Source organism: Myxocyprinus asiaticus, chromosome 10, assembly GCF_019703515.2.
Source record: "Myxocyprinus asiaticus isolate MX2 ecotype Aquarium Trade chromosome 10, UBuf_Myxa_2, whole genome shotgun sequence".
Classification (NCBI taxonomy): domain Eukaryota; kingdom Metazoa; phylum Chordata; class Actinopteri; order Cypriniformes; family Catostomidae; genus Myxocyprinus; species Myxocyprinus asiaticus.
The window spans coordinates 49085180-49110646 of NC_059353.1; the positions used below are offsets into that span (position 1 = coordinate 49085180).

The following is a 25467-nucleotide window of genomic DNA, read 5'->3' on the forward strand; positions in this document are numbered from 1 at the left end:
TCCAAGGAATTGTCTGTATACCTCCGAGACAGGATTGTATTGAGGCACAGATCTGGGGAAGGGTACAGAAAAATTTCTGCAGCATTGAAGGTCCCAATGAGCACAGTGGCTTCCATCATCCGTAAATGGAAGAAGTTTGGAACCACCAGGACTCTTCCTAGAGCTGGCCGCCCGGCCAAACTGAGCGATCGGGGGAGAAGGGCCTTAGTCAGGGAGGTGACCAAGAACCCGATGGTCACTCTGACAGAGCTCCAGCGTTTCTCTGTGGAGAGAGGAGAAACTTCCAGAAGAACAACCATCTCTGCAGCACTCCACCAATCAGGCCTGTATGGTAGAGTGGCCAGAAGGAAGCCACTCCTCAGTAAAAGGCACATGACAGCCCACCTGGAGTTTGCCAAAAGGCACCTGAAGGACTCTCAGACCATGAGAAACAAAGATTGAACTCTTTGGCCTGAATGGCAAGCGTCATGTCTGGAGGAAACCAGGCACCGCTCATTACCTGGCCAATACCATCCCTACAGTGAAGCATGGTGGTGGCAGCATCATGCTGTGGGGATGTTTTTCAGCGGCAGGAATTGGGAGACTAGTCAGGATTGAGGGAAAGATGAATGCAGCAATGTACAGAGACATCCTTGATGAAAACCTGCTCCAGAGCGCTCTGGACCTCAGACTGGGGGCGAAGGTTCATCTTCCAACAGGACAACGACCCTAAGCACACAGCCAAGATAACAAAGTAGTGGCTCCGGGACAACTCTGTGAATGTCCTTGAGTGGCCCAGCCAGAGCCCAGACTTGAACCAGATTGAACATCTCTGGAGAGATCTGAAAATGGCTGTGCACCGACGCTCCCCATCCAACCTGATGGAGCTTGAGAGGTCCTGCAAAGAAGAATGGGAGAAACTGCCCAAAAATAGGTGTGCCAAGCTTGTAGCATCATACTCAAAAAGACTTGAGGCTGTAATTGGTGCCAAAGGTGCTTCAACAAAGTATTGAGCAAAGGCTGTGAATACTTATGTACATGTGATTTTCATTTTCTTTTTTTTTTTTCTTTTTTTATTTTTAATAAAATTTGCAAAGATTTCAAACAAACTTCTTTCACATTGTCATTATGGGGTATTGTTTGTAGAATTTAGAGGAAAATAATGAATTTAATCCATTTTGGAATAAGGCTGTAACATAACAAAATGTGGAAAAAGTGAAGCGCTGTGAATACTTTCCGGGTGCACTGTATATTAGTTTTTTTTTATTTATTTTGGTGTGAAAAATTGCAGGTGACAGCCAAAATATGCAGCAGAGCTTAAGGGGTTTATTAAGTTTCAATTATTAAGTTTCATAATATACTGCAAGTAAAAATGAAAACTATAAATAATTCGCATTCATTTTTATTTTATTAATCTCGTGCGACCCCGCGTCCAGATGTGTGGACGTTGTATTTTGGCTTTGCTATATGCAACGCATAATTTCAATTAATAAAAACTGACTGAATACTGTTCACAGGACTCTAGACTGTCATTTAAGGGTTTAACTTCTGGTGCTCCGAGTCACGTGACACAACAGCATGCCATTTTATTTATTTGTAATTTAGCTTTCTTTTATTAACTTAGTTTTAGACAGTGATAATAATCCTGGTTTTCATTTCATACAATGAAAGTAAATAGTGACTGAGACTGTTAGTCCTAACATTCTCCCTAACATCTCTTTATGGGTTCCACGGAAAAAAAGTCATGTTTGTAACGACAAGGGAACATGACAACAGATTTTTCAGTGAACTATTGATTTAAAAAGTATAACTCTACCATCCAAAAGTAATGCAATATTCTACTTATTCAGCTATATGGCAGAAATAAGCATGCAATTATTTGTGTCAGTGGCTTCTAATCAGCAGCCATACAGTGAGTAATGCAACAGCATCCTGCTTTCTCTGAAAACTACCTGACACACTCGCATCAAAGCTCTGTGGCTCGTCGCTCGGCATGTACCAGTACTCACAGATTGACGCGCAGACAGATGTGTTCAGATGCAGCTGCGGCCAGATTCACCCTACTATAATCTCTCTCCTCCTTACACCTCCATGCCCACCCAACGTTTATTCAACTGGTGCACGGTACTCTCTATCGGCTTCACTGCATCGCTGAACGCGTCCTCAAACCATCAGAGAAATAAAGTCGAAGCTCTCCACCAGATAAAAGCAACCAGTCAGCAAAACAAAGGCAGAATGCACGGACAAAACAGATGAAAAGGAGGAGATGGAAGAGATCTCTCTCTCCTCTCCTACAGAGTGACTGATTATGGTTTGTAGCGGGTTGCTGGTGAAGAAATAATGTGCAATCCTCCTAAAGAGAGAGAGAGAGAAACAGAGTAGACAGAAAAGCTAATAAAAATCGAGCTCAACAAGAACAGAAAAGGAGAGTTTGGAAAGAGAGAAGAATGGTGAGCTTTAGGCAGAATGAAAAGAGGAGGGAACAGTCATTGAAGAGATGGGTGACAGAGGGAGGTGGGATAGGTGTGGAGCGAGCGAGGGTGAGAGAGAGAGAGAGAGCGCAGTAAACCTAGCGCAGCAAATCAGCTGCACCCCTTTCCGACATCAATGAACTGCAGCGACAAATCTTTCTGTCAAAACAAACTTTCCTTTTTCTACTTTTATAATGCTGTTGGTCTTTTTTGTGTGTGTGTGTGTATTAATGCTTTGACAATATTGTTTAGACAAACTTTAAATGTTGACTTGACAAAGCTTTGATACAAATTGATACAGATGGTCACATTTTAGCTTTTTTAAATTTTCAATCAATAAATATGATGGGCTCCATTTTCGTAAGCCCGCAAATCAAAGCTCTACGCGCAAAGACCGCGCTACGTCTTATCCAATTTTCATGAGAGCACCAATTCTAAGCACAATTTTCGTGCCTAGAAATAAAAAAAAAAAAATAACAAAATCATCGCAGGTGGGCGTGGGTGGGAGTGTTTGCGCTAACTGTGGGTGTATGGTAATGAAGTGGTGCAAAGTAGGCATGTGACAGTATTCGGTAATACAGTATTTCACGGTAATTAACATGTATGCTATTGTTATCGTGGGCACTTCAAAATACCGTAAATAATTCTAGATAACATTTTAGCAAATTTTTCTGATCGCACAGTAGTTTTTTTTCCATCAATGAATCAAGATTCACAACACTGCGTGTATGCGGCATAAATGACACATGCGAACTCTGATGTAGACAAAACCAACGTGGACGAGAAGCATGGCTGAAGGAGGAATGCAGCCGACCCTTTATCCTCTGCCTAAAAGGGTTAAGTCTTAAGTATAGAAGTATTTTGGGTTCCAAAAAAATACAGAGCGATTGCTGGTTGAAGATGGTTTTTCTTTGTGTAAAACATGTGGCAGAAAGTTGGCAGCGAAACACAGGAACACCTCCAAAATATTCGCCCAATTGCAGGACAATCATCCCGTGCAATTCAGCGAGATAAAGTTAAGTTGTGACAGTACTGCTTTTTTCTAAACTGTTTTTGAAAACTGAAAGACAATACCATAAGAGACAACAAGCTATATTATAACAAAGTGGGCAAAGAAAGTGAACTGTTGTTGCCATTTGCAGATAATGTGTAGCTTGTTTTCAATTGGCCGAAGAGTAGTTTGCTAAAGCTCTGCTAGCTCAACAGTATGGTTTGCCTCTTGTAATAACAAATAAACCCTGTTGTACAGACAGTTCTCAGACATCATGCGGAACGACACCGTTCCTCAGAATAAATGGGAAAAACATGGTCATGTCTAAAGCCTCAGACCAAAAGGCATCAGACCAAAAGGAATCAGATTAAAAGGCATCAGACCAAAAGGCATCAGACCAAAATGCATAAGACTAAAAGGCATCAGACTAAAAGGCAACAGACCAAAAGGAATCAGATTAAAAGGCATCAGACCAAAATGCACAAGACCAAAAGGCATCAGACCAAAATGCATAAGACTAAAAGGAATCAGACCCAAAGGAATCAGACTAAAAGGCATCAGACTAAAAGGCATCAGACTAAAAGGCATCAGACTAACAGGTATCAGACCAAAATGCATAAGACCAAAAGTCATCAGATCAAAAAGCATCAGACCAAAAGGCACCTGAAACCTTTTATTCTGAGGCATGATGCCGTTCTGTCTGATGTCTGAGTAATGACACTGAGGTCTGAGAATGTCCTAAAATGAACACTGTACGCACGGCTTCTTTACCGCATCCGTGCTGTGTGATTAGATTTAAACGTTTCTTTTTTTTGTTACTGATCAACAACTGACTGTAAAGAACAGAAAGGGTAATAAAAGAGAGTATTTAATTAGAGTGATGCTTTAAAATGTTGTCTACTTAAGTAGCTTACTTTAGAGTGAATGTGTGTTTATTCTTAACACGTCCATTAATGTATACTGCAGACTGCGATTCCATTGGTCAAGCCAACACTGCATATCTGATGTAGAAAACACAATGAAGAAGACTGCATCTTACTCCAGCTGTGTTCAGGTTTGTGTGCCTGGGCTCCAATACAAATGGCTGATTCCCAGTGAATCACTTCAAAGTGGCAAAGCTGAACCTCGCTGAGAGAGAAATCTAATCAAAGCAGATTTAGTAGCAGACTGGCCCATGACCAGCTCTCCAGATTACACCCGGTTCCCTGGCTTTCGGCAGACAGACATGCAATCTGCTGTTACTTTTGTTTACTTAAATAAGAGAGCCCTTATATTAGTATGCATAACTCAGATGATGTCATTTTCTGAATATTCATGAGGTCAAAAGAGTGATGTTAAAAGGGTGATGTTAATTAACACACTTGATTCATTTTAAGGTCAGATGTTTCTTCACTCTGCTGTTGGGGATGATGCTAATTGATCTTACAAACATACTAAGATGTCAGTCAGACCCTCAGGACTGCGTGCCGTTTTAATTAATTTGGTTAACATACAAACAACCACTTAGACTAGTGTTGTGCTGATACACTATCGATAAACTGCTATTCTTTTTCTCATGATACTGCCTTGATACATTTATCCATTTGTCAGATGCTTCAATCCAAAGTGATTTAAAGTGCATTCAAGCTATACACATTTTAAGGAAGTTTGTTCCCCAGGGAATTAAACAGATGCTCCACCAGTTGAGCTACAGGATATTTAGATCATTAGATCCTCGTTTTTAAATTGATTTATGTGTGAATTAATATTTATTACAGTTATTTAATCAAAGTTGCAAGTCATCTAAATAAGTGCAAACTCTGTTTTTATAAGTCCCCATAAAGGACAAAAGTGATTGAAACTAATCATGCAAATTTACTCTCTTGTACGTTTGCTGCAGTTTTTAATCGCAATCCAATTACGATATTATAACGCATCGCAATGTATTGAATCACGAATCTATTGTGATTCTTTAAAATTCAGTTGCTGCTTCCATGTCTGCAGTCCGAGTGAGAAACGAGACAAATCAAACACTCAAATCAGAAACATTATAATTAAAAACGCTCTCTGCACTGCAAGAGAGTACGTCATTTATAATGTAACGCAGATAGCAAGTCTGATTACAACGGGAGTGTTGTAGTTTTGCCACACTGTTTGCATTTGGTGCAAACAGCATGTAAAACGTATTTACATTTCATTTGTAATCAGATTAATTCACAAATGATTTTGTAATTTATGTATTCATATTTATTTTTTCGTGAAGCAAAGCATTTGTAATCATTGATTGGTATGTAGTGACAGACCAACATCACCTTTAAATGGTGAGGAAGATGAAAGCCATCGTAACCATCATAACATTTTTAAAGGGATAGTTCACCCAAAATTGAAAATTCATTTCCTCACCCTCATGCCATCCCAGATGTGTATGACTTTCTTTCTTCTGCAGAACACAAATTAAGATTTTTAGAAGAATATTTCAGCTCTGTTGGTCCATACAATGCAAGTGAACGTTGACCAGAACTTTGAAGCTCAGAAAAGCACATAAAGGCAGCATAAAAGTAGTTCACAAGACTCCAATGGTTTAATGCATGTCTTCAAAAGTGATATGATAGATGTGGGTGAGAAACAGATCAATATTTAAGTCCTTTTTTCTATAAATCTCCACTTTCATTTTTAATCTGTTTCTCACTCACATCTATCATATCGCTTCTGAAGACATGGATTTAATTACTGGAGTCTTATGGATTACTTTTATGCATTTATATGCTTTTTTAAACTTCTGGCCACTATTCACTTGTATGGACCTACAGAGCTGAGATATTCTTCTAAAAATCTTTGTTTGTGTTCTGCAGAAGAAAGAAAGTCATACACATCTGGGATGGTATGAGGGTGAGGAAATGATGAGAGAATTTGGGTGAACTAACCGTTTAAGAGCAAGGAAACATATACACACACACACACACACACGCACACACAAGGGTGCCGTGACACTAAATATGACAAGATAAAGATGAAAACTGCACATGCTTACAAGGTGCACAGAGCTGTAAAATGGCATCCTTGCCTAAACAAACAAACCATGAAATGAGACACGTGTGGCACTTTATAATAAACATCATGACAAGCTATAGTTTATATTTAAGAGACAGCTACACTGCCTGGCCAAAAAAAAGTCGCATAGTCTTATGTTTCGTTGGACTGCCTTTAGCTTTGATTACGGTGCACATTCATCGTGGCATTGTTTCAACAATCTTATGCAACATCACAACATTTATTTCCATCCAGAGTTAATTTTTGGCCGAGATCTTGTATTGATGCGGGAGTGTCCATAAAGTCTCAGTGCTCCCTGCACCACTCTTTCACAATTTGAGCCTGATGAATCTTGGCATTGTCGTCCTGGAATATGCCCGTGCCGTCAGGGAAGAAAAAATCCATTGATGGGATAACCTGTTCATTCAGTATATTCAGGTTGAGCCTACACCTGATCAATTGAAGCAACCCCAGATCATAACACTGCCTCCAGAGGCTTGTACAGTGGGCACTATGCATGACGGATGCATTACTTCATGTGCTTCCCTTCTTACCCTGATGCGGCCATCGCTTTGGAATAGAGTAAATCTGGACTCATCAGACTGAGACCACATGACCTTTTTTCCATTGCTCCACAGTCCAATCTTTATGCTCCCTAGCAAATGGAAGTCGTTTCTTCCGATTAGCCTCACTAACAAGTGGCTTTCTTGTGTCCACACAGCTGTTTAGTCCCAATCCTGTAAGTTCTCATCACATTGTGTGTGTGGAAATGCTCTTACTTTCACTATTAAACACAGCTGTGAGTTCTACTGTCGATTTTTTATGATGTTTCATGATCATTCAAGATTTTTTTCTGACCACATTTCTTCCGTGAAGCTGACGGTTCACCACAATCCTTCCATATTTTAATAATGTGTTGGACAGTTCTTAACACAATTCCAGTGATTTCAATAATCTCCTTAGTTGTTTCTTAGATTGATGCAGGCCAATAATTTGCCACTTCTGAAACACAGTAACATCTTTTCACGACCACGGGATACGTCATCCGACATGGTTGTTTAAGAAATGAGAAGCTACACACTGCATCAGTTAGGGTTACAAGAATTGAGTCAATGCATTCTGCTACTCAACACATGAATGCTATTGTTATTATAATGGGTTAATTTTATTGAAAACATGTCATTTCACCCCAAATAAAAATTTAAAAAATAAACAATTAAGGAGAATTTGCATAGAGAATTTTATTGACTTTGTAACATTACTATTGGGAGTTTTATTATAATGATGGCAATATCCATTATTCTTAATGCTATCTGTCATTACAGTAAAAATAAACTGTAATAAATTTCACATTTTATCAAAATAAATGCAGACAACAAATACTACCATGATGTATAAATACTTTATGATTTAAATAATACATAAATATTTTTTTGCATTAAAATAGACAATGGCATCTTTTGCAGTTGTCACTGAAATAATAATAATAATAAAAAAAAGCCATAATTTTTTTTAAAGCAAAAAAAAAAAAAAAAAAAATCTGAAATAATGATGGTTTCTCTGATTAAAAAATAAATAAATAAAATACCCTTTTAAGCTATGTCAGAGTAAATACATAAATCCTGAGATGTTGAATATCATCGAAGGAATAGAAGGAACCAGCTCAGTCAAGCTGAACACAAGACTCCAGTGATTCCAGATGCACTGTCATCAGAGTGAGCTCTCCATTCTAAAACACCAGCTGTCGTGAGGAAAAAAACACGGCAAACAATTTTAACACATCCTGGGACAGGAGCCATATCCACAGAGTCAGCCATTAACCCTAAAACCCAAAGTCGAGAAAACACTACCCAACTGATGACTACATCAAATGCACATCAAACCTGTACGAGTGATGTGTACTACAGTCTTACTCTGGATTCTGCCGTACTTCAGGAGTGCTTTATAATCAGGGTCGTGCACCATTTGGAATTGCCTTGAGAAAGCCTTAACATTACAACTATTGATAATATTTATAACTAATCTTTGTAATGCCACCTATAAAAAAAAATGTTATTACATTTTTATATACTTTCTGTTGCTCAAATGAATGTAACTATATTTAATTACATTTAATACATTTATATATAATGCATATATAAAATTAAAGCTACACTATGTAAGATTTTTTGTCAGAAGTGAAAAAAAAAATGTAATTAATGAGCAAGTACACCAACAAACTGTCTTCCAAACCATGGTTTTGCCTTACCCTGATTCACGATGGTAAGCCTATAATATTTATGTTTTAGAGCTGTCGGGACTGATTTGGTGGGAAATTGCATACTTCCGTCAGTCATTCGTGCGTGTTTACATCATGTCCGTAAATAAAGAGAAGACGGTTCAGCTACTACAGTGCATTCATATGTGCAGTGATAGGTGTGGTAGTAGTTTGAAGCTGAAAGCTTGTAGCCACAACACATGAGCAACACTGACCAAAGGCAACCCTCTGGGGAATCACACACTTTCAAAATAAAGAAACCGAGAATCGAGAGGAGTCTACAAGCAAAAAGGGAAAGCGACAGAGCCTGTAATAAAACACGAAACAACACTGGAACTGGCTTGTCAAGGTGGCGACAACTCAGAGATCTTAGATGGAGTTTTTCTTGCTGGACAGGAAAGATATTTTATTTTATTTTAATTTACCACTCTCTTAGCACGGTAGTTCATTTGACAGCGTTAGCCACTCTAATGGGGCATTTTATTATGGACTGTGATACTGCAGTGCTTTCAATTTTATTTTCGAGGAAAGAAGGACAATGCAAAAAAATTTACTTTTATGCTAGTAGCAATGCCAATCTCTAAACCAGTTACTAACTTGGTCTATTTGCCCGCTAGCTAAGTGACAACAGTTTCCACCGTTTGATTTTATCTGACATGACTAGCAATCGTTGTGTCTAATGTCATCGTTGCCTTACTTTTGTAACGCTATTTATTTTAAAACAACGGTTTTCAATAAGTCAAAACAACAGTGGAAGATATGCTACTTACCTGCTCATAAGATATAATTTTCGGATATCCGTCTTTTTCTTCCTTTATTTATTCATTGAGGGGAGGGGGCGAGTTTTGTTGTCGTTAGTGACATTCGCTCTGATAAGATGATCACCTGTAACCATGGTTACACCAGTACTCCTCAAACCATCAGATTCATCCGCGCAGAATAGCGGAGGCGAAGCCCAACTCACGTAATTACCAAAACAGTGTTCCTCCGCAAGTAACCTGCAGTTTTATGCTTCAACCGCTAGAGGGCCAGAAGTTACATAGTGTAGCTTTAAACTTTCAGTTAATGCAGTGCTTTTTAACGTTTTTTACTTCGAGACCAATATTTGATCATTTTTTAATGCCATATTATCCATTAAAATCTATTTTAAAGTCTGTGTTAACTGTTTTGAACTTAGTTTAGAGCAGTGGTTGACCAGTGGGTTTTTTTTTTTTTTTTTGGTTAACTAGACAAACTTTTGTCTTTTTATCTTCTGTATACCTTCTGTCACAAAATAAAATAAATAATTATAATTATCTGAAAGTAGAATAAATACAAATGTAGTACTGCTTAGCAGAAGCAATGATAAAGGAATAATTCACCAAAAATTACAAATTCTGTCATCATTTCGGTTACTCGTCCTCAAGCCATTCCAAACCACTATGACATTGTTCAAGGATGAGAGGATCTTAATTGCATTTGTCAAGCTCCAAAAGCACCATAAAAGTCATCCAAGTCACTCGTGCACTATATTTTAAGTCTTCTGAAGACATTCAATATTGTTGTGTGATGAACTGACCGAAATTTACGTCTTAATTAACTGAAAATCTTCACTTTGAGAACCACTGGCTTAGAGAAATATATCTAATCTGTGAGGGCATGGCCAATTCAATTACATTTTAATTCTACCTCATGAACTGAAAGGGAGCCAATTGATAAATTCAGAATTTTGCCCGCCCGTGAGTGAAAGCGAGGCAGAACCATCTGGAGCGATGGATTAGGGATGCTCTAAAGTTTCTGGAAAGCTGACGCTGCACAGCAGATGAAATCTTACGCATGCGTCTCTGCAGAGTCTCTGAAGAGCACAGAGGAACAGCTGAATTTCATCTCTCCCTCAAACACCATCTGGCTCAATCGCTTGATCTTCTAAGAGACAGAGAAACAGCACAAGCAAAATGAAAGGATGCCAGTATAGCTGCTGTCCTGTATCGATAAAAGTCCTTTGAGGAAAGAGAGGTTTGATATGGGAATATCCACTTCAAATTCTACATTGATGCATTCAATCAAACGAGCATGCTATAATCAAACAGCCATGATCTCTCAAGAGAAGATAGCAGGCTGGAGCGTTTTCACACTTCAGATTTAGGTTTTAACCAACTCTTTCTTACAATCGAGAGAATCAAAAGTAGTAGTTCGCACAAAAATATCAATAACTACATACCTGAATGTGCTTTTCCATACAACAACAGTTCACAGGAACCATGGATGTCGAGCTTTACATCATATAGCTTCTGAAGCTGAATGTGTTTAGGTGTGCATCTGCAGCTTTATATAGATATGCTTCTATCACCAGTAATGCGGGGTGATGTCTCATATACTACATAGCATGCATCATATGTCATGTGGTACATGATTAAACATATGTTTGTAAGGAAAATATGTAATATGTTCTAATTAGAGCTGTCACAATTAACGCGTTAAAACATGCGATTAATTAAAAAAGTTTAACGCGTTAATTTTTCTTTATCGCAATTAATGCATATACCGCATAAACTAGTAAAACAGAATGAGACGTTTTTGTCTGAAAGCACTTTTGAAGTGGAGTTCAAATTGGCGATTGACGCTGGCATTGCCGCCCTGACGCGAATCATGAATGCAGCTTCACGATTGCTGTAACAAAGCGGATAGCCACAGTCTACCAACTGATTCATATTGTGAAGATGAATAATGAAGATGTTTAAGAGATTTAATGCCATTGCAATGATAATGCAACATATGGGGAGACTAATTCTTTCAATTAGTCAAACTCCCACTTAGACTTTGGGAAATGTTAAATGTGACTTGAACTGTGATATTTTAGTGCATTGTCTTTATTTTGTGGAAGGCTTTGTTTGGAAAATGTTAATAAAGCATTATATTGTTACATATTGTTTTGTTTTCTTTCCTAAGATGGAAATAAATGCATTTTGACAGGAAAAGTACATATAGTATAAAATTTTAACACTTTCAAAATCTGTAATTAATCGCGATTAACTACAACAAATTATGCGATTAATCGTGATTAAAAGATTTAATCGACTGACAGCAATAGTTCTAATAGGATGTTAATTTACATTTTAGTACATTTATTTAAGCACCATGTATATCATATTTATAAGTAACTTTGAAGTTACTGAAAATGCTTATGTAAAATTTACTCGCTCACTTTGATCAATAAAATGTCATAAATTTAAGAACATTTTACTTAGTTTTATACCTTTAAGATTTACTTCGAAAAACTCTGTGCAAAAACGTGCAAAATAAAAATTAAGTAAATCTTATTTTTTCAGTGCATGTTCACTGTGAACTGTTGTTGTTTTGGAAAAGAACTGTGTAAAGATTCTTCAAAAATTCCACTTTTGTGTTCCAAAAAAAACAACAAAAAAAAAGCATACAGTCAATAATGACTGAATTTTTCATTTTGGGGTGAACGCTCCATTCAATACAGAAAAAACTACAAGCAAATTTTAGCATGGCAGGACATACTGAAAAGCTGCTGGATCTTCTATCTGTGCAAAATGTGCTGCATTTTTAAAACTGTTCTTCTATATACAGTGCCTTGCAAAAGTATTCGGACCCCTGACCAATTATCACATATTACTGAATTACAAATGGTGCATTGAAATTACATTCTGATTGATATTTTATTTTAAAACACTGAAACTCAAAATCAAGTTATTGTTAGGTGACATTGGCTTTATGTTGGGAAATATATATATATATATATATATATATATATATATATATATATATATATATATAAACTCAAATATCTTGCTTGCATAAGTATTCAACCCCTGTGCTGTGGAAGCTGCCAGGTTACACCGATGAAAGAAATTGCCCTAACAAGAATACAATTATCTTACCATTGGCATCCACCTGTGAAGCATTAAAGTTGCAATCACATTTTCTGGATAAAAAACCCATTGTTGAAGGATCATTGGTCAGGCTGTGAATCTGAAGGAAAATTAAGACCAGAGAGCAGTCCACAGAAGTTAGAGATAAAGTCATAAAAATGCATAGATTAGGGAAAGGGTACAAAATAATATCCAAATGTTTGGATATCCCAGTGAGCACAGTTGGATCAATAATCAGGAAGTGGAAGCTGCACCACACCACTCAGGCACTGCCAAGAAAAGTGTGAGAGAAGCCACAGAGAGGCCAACAATCACTTTGAAGGAGCTGCAGAGTTCAGTGGCTGGGAGTGGAGTAATGGTGCACCAGTCAACCATATCAAGAGCACTGCTTAACGCTGGCCTGTATGGGAGGGTGGCAAGAAAGAAGACGTTACTCAAAAAGTACCATCTGAAAGCACATCTGGAGTTTGCCAGAAAGCATGTGAGTGACCCAGCTGCGATGTGGTAGAAGGTTTTGTGGTCAGATGAGACCAAGATAGAGCTTTTTGGCCAAAACTCAAAGCGCTATGTGTGGCGTAAACCTAACACGTCCTATGCCTCAAGACACACCATCCCTACAGTGAAGTATGGTGGTGGCAACATCATGCTGTGGGGATGCTTCTCATCAGCAGGGACTGGGCATCTTGTTAGAATTGAAGGAAGAATGGATGGAGCAAAATATAGGGAAATACTGCAAGAGAACCTGCTTCAGTCCGCTAAAAATCTGAAGCTTGGGAGGAAATTCACCTTTCAGCAGGACAATGATCCCAAGCACAAGGCCAAAGCAACATTGGAGTGGCTCAGTAACAAAAAGATAAATGTCCTACAGTGGCCCAGTCAAAGTCCTGATCTCAATCCTGTTGAGAATCTGTGACACTATTTGAAAACTGCAGTCCACAAGTGTCACCCAACCAACCTGAACAACCTGGAGCAAATCTGCCGAGAAGGATGGGCCAAAATCACTTTGTCACTGTGTGCAAAGCTGGTACATATGTACCCCAAAGGACTTAAAGCAGTTATTGCAGTAAAAGGTGGCTTGACCAAATATTAATGTGTGGGGGTTGAATACTTACGCAAGAAAGATATTTCAGTTTTTTATTTTTCATAAAAATATTTCCCAACAAAAAAACAATGTCACCTTACAATAATTGATTTTGAGTTTCAGTGTTTTAAAATAAAATATCAATCAGAATGAAATTTCAGTGTACCATTTGTAATTCGGTAATATGAGAGAATTGGCCAGGGGTATGAATACTTTTGCAAGGCACTGTATATAGTGTTATCATGTCTGTTGATTCTGTGGCTTTATTTTAGATCATAAGAACACTTGGCCTCCAGAATGGGTGAAGAGAGATGCCCTGCAGACATGCCCTGCTGTCCGAAAATACAATTATAGCTTTATGTGATATTTTTGGAAGCTAACTGCCATTAAGAGGGCAATTAAATGAAATCAAATGAATAATGCGGCTCAAGAGAAAGTCACTCCCAGCAAGACTGGACAGAACACAGGATGAAGCGGGTGGTGTGTATATTTGCCACTCTGGGCTTTATCTGACTGATTGTGTTTGTGTCTATGTTTGTTTGTGAGGTGGCCACTTGTCCAGCTGAAAAGACACTTTGTTGTTCATTTTACATATATTTCATACAAATAAGCTTAATGAACCCTTAAATGCATACATCGGGTCTTTAGTGACTCGGGACTCCATTGCACCTCCTTTACCTCAACCATTTTCTGGAGATATGCCCAAAACTCTTTAGTATTCCTCAAACTTTCTCTTATGAATCGTCTAACAATAAAAAATGCAAAAATAAAAAATATTTTCTATTTCTTTAACTATCAAAAGTGTATAGGATCTTTACTGACCCGAGATATGTATTAGTGTCACAATATATATTTCCACTTCTATAAATCATGTTTTTATGATTATTTCATATCTATTTATGTTCACTTTGTTTATTACAAAACAAATGAGTACTGTATTCATAAAAATTACTACTATATCATGTTTTTTTGTGCAATGGTGGTGAGTTATCAGTATCCCATATGCGTGTACACATACATATCATACATGCTATTTCTTACTCAAGGTGGCCCTGATGTTTCAGCGATTGATTGAAAATAAAAAACACCAAAATATAACAGAAAATATTATATTCTATAATTTTATAATTGTCTTAAATTAAGCATTTTATAGCCTATATTAACCAGATGACAAGTTTTGTATATATATATTTATGTATATATACAGTTGTGCTCAAACGTTTGCATACCCTGGCAGAAATTGTGAAATTTTGGCATTGATTTTGAAAATATGACTGATCATGCAAAAAAACTGTCTTTTATTTAAGGATAGTGATCATATGAAGCCATTTATCATCACATAGTTGTTTGGCTCCTTTTTAAATCATAATGATAACAGAAATCACCCAAATGACCCTGATCAAAAGTTTACATACCCTTGAATATATATACACACACACACACACCGATGAGCCAAAACATTATGACCACTCACAGGTGAAGTTATTAATGTTGATCATCTCCTAACAAGGCCACATGTCAAGGTCTGAGTAGATTAGATGGTAAGCGAACAATCAGTTCTTGTAGTCAATGTATTGAATTGAGAAGTAAACACCTGAGTGACTTTAACAAGGGCCAAATTGTTATGGCCAGACGAATGGGTCAGAGCATCTCTGAAACGGCAAGGCTTGTGGGGTGCTCCTGGTCGGCAGTGGTGAGTACCTACCGACAGTGGTCCGAGGAGGGACAAACCACAAACCGGCGACAGGGTGTTGGGCACCCAAGGATCATCGATGCACGAGGACAATGAAGGCTATACCGTGTGATCAGAAGGTCTACTTTGGCACAAGTCACAGAAAATCTTAATGATGGTTACGGGAGGAATGTGTCACAACACACAGGGGCTGCGTAGCCATAAACCGGTCAGAGTGCCCATGATGATCCCTGTCCACTGTCGAAAGTGCCTACAATGGGCACGCAAGTGTCAGAACTGGACCTTGGAGCAGTGGAAGAAGGATCTTTGGTCTGATGAGTCCTGTTTTCTTTTACATCACGTGGAAGGCCGTGTACGTGTGTTGAAGTGATGGCAACAGGATGTACTGTGGGAAGACGACAAGCTGGTAGAGGGAGTGTAATGCTCTGGACAATGTTCTGCTGGGAAACCAAAGTTTGACACGTGCCACCTACCTAAACATCGTTGCAGAACAGGTACACCGCTTCATGGCAATGGTATTCCCTGATGGCAGTGGCCTCTTTCAGCAGGATAATGCGCCCCGCCACACTGCACAAATTGTTCGGGAATGGTTTGAGGAACATGATGAAGAGTTCAAGGTGTTGCCCTAGCCTCCAAATTCCCCAGATCTAAATCCGATTGAGCATCTGTGGGATGTGCTGGACCAAACTAGTCTGATCCACGGCGGCTCCACCTCGCAACTTACAGGACTTGAAGGATCTGCTTATAATGTCTTGGTGCCAGATGCCACAGGACACCTTCAGGGGTCTTGTAGAGTCCATGCCTCGGCGGGTCAGCACTGTTTTGGTGCACGCGGAGGACCAACAGCATATTAGGCAGGTGGTCATAATGTTTTGGCTCATCACTGTATTTCACCAGACTAGGTTTAATAAGGAATATGGTTTATTATTATTCACAAGTTATGAAGTTGGAGACACGCATGTATGTGCTAATGGTGCAGGGGCACATTTTCATCTAGTCTCATTTTTCTTTCTATGCCCTCGCTTTAATTCAAAACACTTGATTATCTAATCAAAATAACAAAAAGTATGGATGTATATTGTCAATGATGAAAGATTTAGATGTTAACTGACAGTTCTAAAAAGCAAGTATCGGCACCGATTAATCTGTAAAACCGATATATCAGTCTACCTCTACAATATATATATGCAATTTCAAGACATCTTTTTTATTAATGGAATACATGGAATTTGAACATTTTTAAAAAGCTAAAATGTGCCCCAAATAATGAAAAATGTATATAAACATTTCATAAAATAAATATTTTCATAATGTACCAAGTTAGAAGGTCCATTGTATAATTAACAACATTAGCTGAGAAAGAATTTCTTTCACATGTAAGCGAAATGGAAATTATAACTACAATAACATTATATTATAACATACTTTGAAAGGCTGAATGCTCGACAGTGGAAGAGGAGAAACCGTGGACAGAAAAACAAAGTACACCCTAACCTTTACACTGAAGGTGGGTTTTTTAGAAAAAGATTTTAATGATTTTAATGACAACCATGCAAGAGAACACAAGTTCTCTCAACATTTTTCTGATTTCTGAGGTGCAGTAGCAATAGCAATGACATGATGGAGATATGTGACTCATTCTAATATCTGAGTGGCTAAATGGGCTCTTTGTTTTATATGGGAGAGAGAAAGAGAGTGAGTTCAGTGTGGCCTTAATGAGCTATCTAATAAATGGATTGGCTGCCTGGACACAAATGAAGTTCAGTCTCAGAAATTAAACTGAATAGTGATCATTCATTGAGGCAGAGCATCCCAGACAGAGACTAAAAGAGCATCTCCAATCACAGTCCAATTTAGTTCAGAGCTCTTAAAGGAACAGTGCACCCAAAAATAAAAATTTATGTCATTTTTTACTCATCCTTTTTGTTCCAAACCTGTATGCTGCTATGGTTTCAATGGAATACAAACAAAAGGATCATTTTTAAAGAATATTCACGCAGCTCTTTCCATACAGTTTCAAACATTTATAGTTACAATGTGTAATATTCCCTGATATGCCGACTCAGAACCATGAAAGTATAATTTCTTGAAACTTTCAGGAAATGCTTTGTTCCATTTCCTTGCACTCAGCGCGTCCTGTGTAAACGCCCCTTTAGATTGTGTGCTGGAGAATGCATCAGTATAACGACTCATGAACAGGGTTCCCACTCTTTTCAAGGCACAATTTCCAGGATATTTTATGTGCCCCACAGGTGTAATATTTTTACAAAAATACATGAGAGGTCGTGATGTACACCGATCAGCCACAACATTAAAACCACCTGCCTAATGGTGGTTTTAATGTTGTGGCTGATCAGTGTATATTGTGGTTATTGGATAGTTATTTTTTTCAGAATTTTGCATTCAACAGTTTAATTACATTTTAATATCAAAATGGTGTCTAGACAAATTAATTCATTAAAACTTTAATAAAATGAAAATATAATTATTTACATTTTTTTTACATAACATTGAATTATTTTTTTTATCCAATAAAGTGTTTTGTTTTTTTCCCCTTTTTCTCCCCAATTTGGAATGCACAATTCCCAATGCGCTCTAAGTCCTCGTGGTGGCGGAGGATGAATCTCAGTTGCCTCCGCGTCTGAGACCGTCAATCCGCGCATCTTATTACGTGGCTTGTTAAGCATGTTACCGCGGAGACGTAGCGTGTGTGGGGGCTTCACGCTATTCTCCGCGGCATCCGCGCACAACTCACCACATGTCCCACCGAGAGCGAGAACCACATTATAGCGACCACGAGGAGGTTACTCCATGTGACTCTACCCTCCCTAGCAACCGGGCCAATTTGGTTGCTTAGGAAGCCTGGCTGGAGTCACTCAGCACGCCCTGGATTCGAACTCGCGACTCCAGGTGTGGTAGTCAGCGTCTTTACTTGCTGAGCTACCCAGGCCTCCCAATAAAGTGTTTTTATACAAAATCCTCATAGCACAATCCAAATCAACACTGGAGATATTTTTGTGAACAGTCAACATTACATTACTAAACAGTAGTAATATACATTTTTCCCCCTATATCACACGTCCATTTAAATTGAGTTTTATTTTGGCATTCCTGTGTGCTTTTGATGATAGTAATTATTAAACCCCAAAACACTGTGATTTGATTAAATAAATATAGTCTGTATGTGCTGCACGCTTCTGAGTACTCTGCTTCACACATTCATTTTGAAGCGTGCAGCAAATGCAGATTATATCATTTTCCAACAAAATCACAGCCTTTTGCTATTTAATAATCACACTAGGATATATCGCAAAATTAATTTGATTGTACATTTAAACATTCATTTTCGGTGACATTCCGCGTTTTACAGCTAATGCCATTTTTATGACTGGATTCCGTGCTTCGCATCATGGAAATCACAGGGCCCTACATTTGGTAACCGAGGTATAAGCAGACTCCAAGCTTTGAATTACTGAATATTAATTAATATCCTGTTAGGAGCTGGTGGTGCAACTAAATTAAGAACAGACTAAGTTAAAAACTAACAAGTCCCTAACAAAGCCCTTAGTTTAAACTTTACATCCCAACTTAAGTGAGACCTTACGCACAACTGGTGTAACCCTACCCAGATAAGCAGGGAATGTGCCAGACAGTGCATCGTTCATTTGTGCACCTAAATCAGCTGGTGAGAGTTGGAAAAAACACTTTTCAGCAGGGTTGAGTTTCTCTGAAAATACTGGGACTGAAGGATATTCATGTTAACAATTCTTGAATGTCTGCATTTTTCTTCTGATCTGGACAAAACGTGTGCTAAAATGCTATCATGATATGCTATCATATCATCTACCAGAGTTTCCAGAGTTGTGAATTTGAAGTCTGAATTTAATCCAATGAGATTAAAAGACTAAGCGGCATGAAATAACTCAAAGACAATAAATACTAAGGCTGTCACATTAAAATTAGAAATTTAAATAGTTGTCAAATTTAAGCTAAGACGATGTGATAAATGTTCCTTAAATTTGAAACAATCATATTCTATGGTACCAAAATTGGATTTGTTTTTTGTTTTTAAGTATTTTTGCTTAGTAGGGCTGGGCGATATGCAAGAAATGTGTTTACAATATTTGTATTAAAAAAATATTGCAATATCCAATTAAATCTTCAACCCCCCGGCCGAGTGATCGGTGAATATTCTTGCTTTAACGATTTTGCTTTTCAATTTTTTGAAACACAAAAAACTTAAACCAAAGATATTTCCAAATTTTTATTGTGCTTCAAATGAAACAAAAGAGCAATTAAAATAAAGAAGTGGTATCCGTCTACAACAGGTGGAAAATTACGAATACTAATTAAGATCTAAAGACAATTATAAATGTAAACATAATGCTAATAATAATAATATAAACACATTTTTGGTTAAAGGTGAACTTGTTTAGGTTGTGTACACATGTACAGGCTATAAAGTAAACCTGCGGAGTTGTGTTTACAATGCATGTTAAGTGTGAACTAAACACATTTGCAGCATTCTCATAAACGACACTGACTACGTTTACATGGACACCAGAAAACAGGTTATTGCGAGAATCTGGTTAACATGTACTGTATAAGCGGCGTACTCTTTACTCCCGCATACATGCGGCTCCGTCAGTAAGCAGCTTTCTCCACAGCAATGTAATCCCCCCGAACATTTGTGTAAATAACAAACATGGTATCTGAGGAAGACTTTACTATTTTATTCTCTGTTGCGTCACTTAATTTTCAGATATTCCAGAGTTGTTGCTGTGTTTGTTTCCTTACCTTGCTATCGCAACCTGCAGCACTTCAATAGTAGGGTTTCCCTTTACGTAAACTCCGGTATTCCCTCAATGTATGAGCGCATACACGCAAACGTGAGGGACCGTCGATATTTTAAAGTGGTGTTTATAAATGGGTATAGTTTATAGTGTAAGTGCTTTTCCCACTGAAGTACCAGAAATGTTTTGTTGACTTGCTGTTAGGCTCCATCCTATGACGTTTGTTCTCCAGTCAGTTCCACGCACATACACACTCCCCCAAACCCTGTTAGAACACCGCTTATGTGTTTACATGGCCACATAAGCAGCTTTCTCCGGGAGAAACCTAGGTGTGTTAACCCGCTTCCTCTTAATCCCTTCTCGTTTACATGACGTTTGAGAACACCACTTTCTGCAGAAACCCTTGAATAAACCGCTTTCTTAAGTGCATGTAAGCATGGAGTCTCAGGTGATTGAAACAGAAAAGAGAGAGAACTCTTTACATGCATGTGATATTTGTCAGATATCGTTGATATCTGATTACATCGTCCTATCGCCCAGTCCTATTGCTTAGTACACAAAAGAATCGTTAAGGGAATTGAAACCATAATGGTTAAATTCCTTCCAATTACCATTGCTAGCTGTAAGGTTAACTGTGTGTGTGTGTGTGTGCACAGCTTTGGCAGCAGGGAAAGCAGTGATGTTATAGATCTTTCAAACGCTCAGTAAAGATTAATGCTTTATTCACAAGGCCAAACTGTGTATGAAATGACTAAAAGCAAGCGTGTATAGAAAATGAAAATGCACACACACCCTCTAAAGCCAACACACTCTAACCTTGACAAGTCAATGTGTTTTATGGTGCAGACACATTTTTATAGTTTCACATCGACTCACTCAGTTTAAAAACTGACGGCTTTTTTATGAGCAGAGTTACTGCAGCTCACCTTGCACACTGTACACATACACTGACACCAATGTGCAATAAACACCGCAACAACAAAACATACACATTCATCTCTCTACAAACTCTCACAAACAGCTCAACCACTTTAACACAATTCAAAACATCAGCATTGAGCACCAGCAGTCAACTGTTTGCCTGAGAGAAAAATAAATCTCTAAAATCATGTCTCACAAATAGGGTTGCAAAATTCCGGGAATTTTCAAAGTTGGAAACTTTCCATGGGAATTAACGGGAATATATGGGAATTAATGGGAATAAACTGGAAATTTGCAAAATTGCAAGTTAGCCTATAACAGGGAACTTAAATGCAGTTGAAAAAAAAACATCTTGCAGCATAATCTTGGTTAAAACAACCAGATTTAATGCAAATTCTACCCTGCGCATTCCTCAATCACATGCACACAGCACACTACTTACTACAGCAGGACTACTGAAGCCACACTACTGCATTGAGCCCAAGGAATACATCCAATCAAGTAACTTTTGATGATATTACTAGGGTAAATATATTTGATCTATGGTATTAAAATTTAACTAGCAAATACTAAATTAAAATGTGTTTATACAGTAGCTAGCTAGCCAGTATATCAGATATGCTAAATGTAAGCTAGCTAGCACCATTTCATTGACAATTTAAGAAGCTAGCTATCATGGTGCTAGCTAGCTCAACTGTGATGCTGTTTCTTCTGCCTTCTGCTAGCCAGTTTTCTGTTAGCATACAAGAACGTAGGTTATAGTTTGATTTAGCATGCTGATTGAAGAGTGTTCATCTATTCATCTAGCCTATTTCTATTCATTTGTCCAGCATCAATTGTAAAATATTTTTACCATTCCAGAATATTCCAATTGTTTTGCTAACTATTTATATATCTGTGCATGGCATTGCATTAGTGTTTTTTACAAGCTTTTTTCTAATCTTATTCTACAGAACAATGCCACGTGCGCCATCTGATGTGTGGATACATTTCACCTCAGCCAGTGTAGAAGGAAAGGCTGTGTACATTAGCAAATATTGTGCAAAGACCTATGTTAAGAATGCCACAAAGATACAGCAGCATATAGCCAAGTGCCCAAAGTTTTTCCCAATATTTCCAAAATTCCCCAGCTTAACTTCCCATGAAAAGTTTCTGGAAATTTTCCCCCACTCACAAACCTGTCAAGAACATTTCCAGGTAGGGTTGGCAACTTAGAACCGGTTCTGTATGATTTTCAATACTTTCGGTTACATGAATGGTTCTTGAACGTACATTTTTCCATAGATGCGGACAGAACACTGTACTAAAATACTCTGACAGTGTTTCCTGCAAACATATTCAGTGGCACTGCAACAGCGCTGCTGAATCTACAGTGTGAGACACACAGCATGACCAGTGTAATCCAATGAATCCAGAACGAATGAGTCTAAAGAGCCGGTTCTTTTTAATCTACAGCACAGAACACACAGCACAACCTGTGTAGTCTGATTCCCGAACAAATGACTCTCATGAGCTGTTTTTTGTTTTATGCATACAGAGCAAAACATACAGCGTAACCAATGTATTGCAGTTTCTAAACAAATAACTCTTATGAGCAGGTTCTTTTGAATCTATAGTGCGAAATATACAGTGCGATTAGTTTAGTCTGCATCCCGTACAAATGAATCTAATGAGCCGTTTCTTCTGAATTTATAATCTGAAACATACAGCATGATGTGATGCGACTTCCGAATGAATGACTCTTATGAACCGATTCTTTTGATTGTACAGCACGAAACATACCCCGTGACGAGTCCGATTACCTAACGAATGACTCTTATAAGCCAGTTCTTTTGAATCTATAGTGCAAAACATATTGCAAGACCAATGTAATGTGTTTCCTAGAGGTCTGCATGGGCCTTAAAATGAAACCCGAACCCGACCCGTACCCGAGACCATGTGGCCCGACCCTACCCAGCCCGAATGATACCGTCAGATTATTAGCCCGAACCCAACCCGAACCCGCTCACTGTTTTTATAATTTCTTCTCCTAGCAAGTACTGTTGCAATATATTTTTTGTAAGCATATAGGCAACATTCAAAACAATACTGAAACAGTAAACATATACTGTTTTAACAAGGCACAGCAGCCCCTCCGTACACTATAGCAGCAGGGAAAAAAGCATTAACTTACCGTTTAACCCAATGTAAATGAAAAACTGACCTGAACCCGTCCCGAATCCCGTCGGGTTCTCAGGTCCCGTCGGGCCCGGGTCGGGTTGCAGACCTCTAGCGTTTCCCGAATGAATGACACTTATGAGCTGTTTCTTTTGAATCTATAGAGCGAAACATACAGCGCAACCAATGTGATGCGATTCCCGAACAAATGACTCTTATGAGCCGATTCTTTTGAATACGCAGCACAAAACACACAGTGCGACCAGTGTAGTCTGATTACTGAACTAATGATTCTTATAAGCCAGTTCTTTTGAATCTATAGTGCTAAACATATTGCAAGACCAATGTAATGCGTTTCCCGAACGAATGACTCTTATGAGCTGGTTCTTTTGAATCTACAGCGTGCAACAAATAGCACTAAATGTGTAGTCTGATTCCTGAACTAATGATTCTTATGAGCCGATTCTTTTGAATCAACAGCACGGACATACAGTCAGATTACTGTATGTAATTTAGTCAGATTCCTAAACGAATGACTCTTATTAGCCATTTTTTGTTTTATGTATACAGAGCAAAACATACAGCGTAACCAATGTATTGCGGTTACTGAATTTATTTGTTTGTTTAAAATTTTTAGTTACTATATAGTTACAGTAATACCAATTATTGGACTGCATTTATGCCTCTAAAAACTTCGAAAGCCATTAAAAGTCTGTGTTATCACATCTTTTGCAAGAATGATATAAAATGTATCTCTCATTTATGACATAAATATCTTTGCTTTACGACAATTAAGCTATTTTTTAACACAAATTCCCACTACCATAATGCAAAAAAATTCTTATTCTAGTCGACCAGCCTGTGGAATGTGGACCTGATGCTTAAGACAGAAGCCTGACCAACAACTCACACACGCACATGTGCAACTGTTGCTTTAAAGTGTGGTAAGGTCTTCCCAAGGGTCTGTTTCCCTTCATTCCAGCAGTCATGCGTCATCTCAGGAGTCACAAGATGGCCTGAGCAGACACTGATGGCTGTTTTGTGCTCTGCTAATACCATCAGCTGGACCTCAGATTGGTCACTCGTCACTGACGGACACTGCACACTTGGTCGGCACCTCAGACATCCAGACAACACAGTCTGGTCTCCACCATCTCAGCCCAGAACATTCTGTGCCATTTTAGAAGTTCTTAAAAGCACAGTTTAGAGGTGAAGTATGTCATATCTGAACTTCAGACGTACCAAACCCTGCACATAAAGCTCTTTCTGAAAGCTTTTACTTTTTCAGTGCCACAATATGTGGCACTTTGCATCATTGCATTACAACGTCGATGCCATCTGACATCATATGGCATGGTAATCCTGATCAGACACTGCCGAAAGCTTCTTAACATCTACAGGATGCTGCAGATTCCTCCCATTTATTCTCATGACATCACATCCTGTATTGTTTGTTCTTACCTGCAACTGAGTTCGGTCGAGGCATCATAAGACTGGACGAGTTCTGTGTGGGATAGTGCACGGGTCCCTCAGAAATGGGCCCTGCCGCTCCTGAAATTGTCTTGGTTCTGCCCCTGTCCTCTGCCCCAGAAGTTGACGGGTCCTCCTCGGCCACCGGAGAGCACGTGTCTGCCCGTGCAGTCGTCGGTGCCAGCGCATGCTGACCACAGCTCCTTATACTGCCCTCTTTACTCCACTCCAGACTGGAGCCGCTGCGGTCGTCATTCTCTGATGAACTGGTGATAGTGGCTGCGTGAAGGACGAGACAAAGATAAATACTGTTTAACAATTTCAAATTCTGATGTCACAATTTCATTCCAATCTCATTATAATTTGAAACATTTTCACAACATTGCAGTTAGGTTTCACTTATTTGATTCTGATTGCATTAAATTCTGTTTCCAATTAGATTTGATATCAGTAAGTTTCCATAGTAAACCACCAAGCTCAAAACGTTTTAACAACATTTCACAACGCTGCAGTTTTTCATTCAATTTTAGTTCACAACATTGAAATTTAATTTGATAATGATCAAATTCAACAGTGACCCACCAAGCACAAAACGTTTTAACAACATTTCACAACGTTGTATTTTGGTTGCAGTTAGATTCTGTCCTAGTAAAACTTTTTTAAATTTTACAAAAACAATCAATTTAAAAAAATAATCAAACATGTGCAGTTTACATATTTAGATAAAAAAAAAAAAAATGGAACATTTTAATTGAACATTGGTGTCTCTT

The 25467-nt window shown here is 38.3% G+C and overlaps 1 protein-coding gene across 1 annotated transcript in view; it reads right to left on the reverse strand.

Annotated features, from left to right (window-relative positions):
- The window catches only part of LOC127447536 (protein TANC1-like), a 257213-nt gene that overhangs the window by 99921 nt on the left and 131825 nt on the right, over positions 1-25467 (reverse strand). Inside the window, exon 7 of the mRNA XM_051709485.1 lies at positions 24689-24976. Within this exon, the coding sequence (XP_051565445.1) occupies positions 24689-24976 (288 nt within the window). The remainder of the gene's footprint in view (positions 1-24688; positions 24977-25467) is intronic.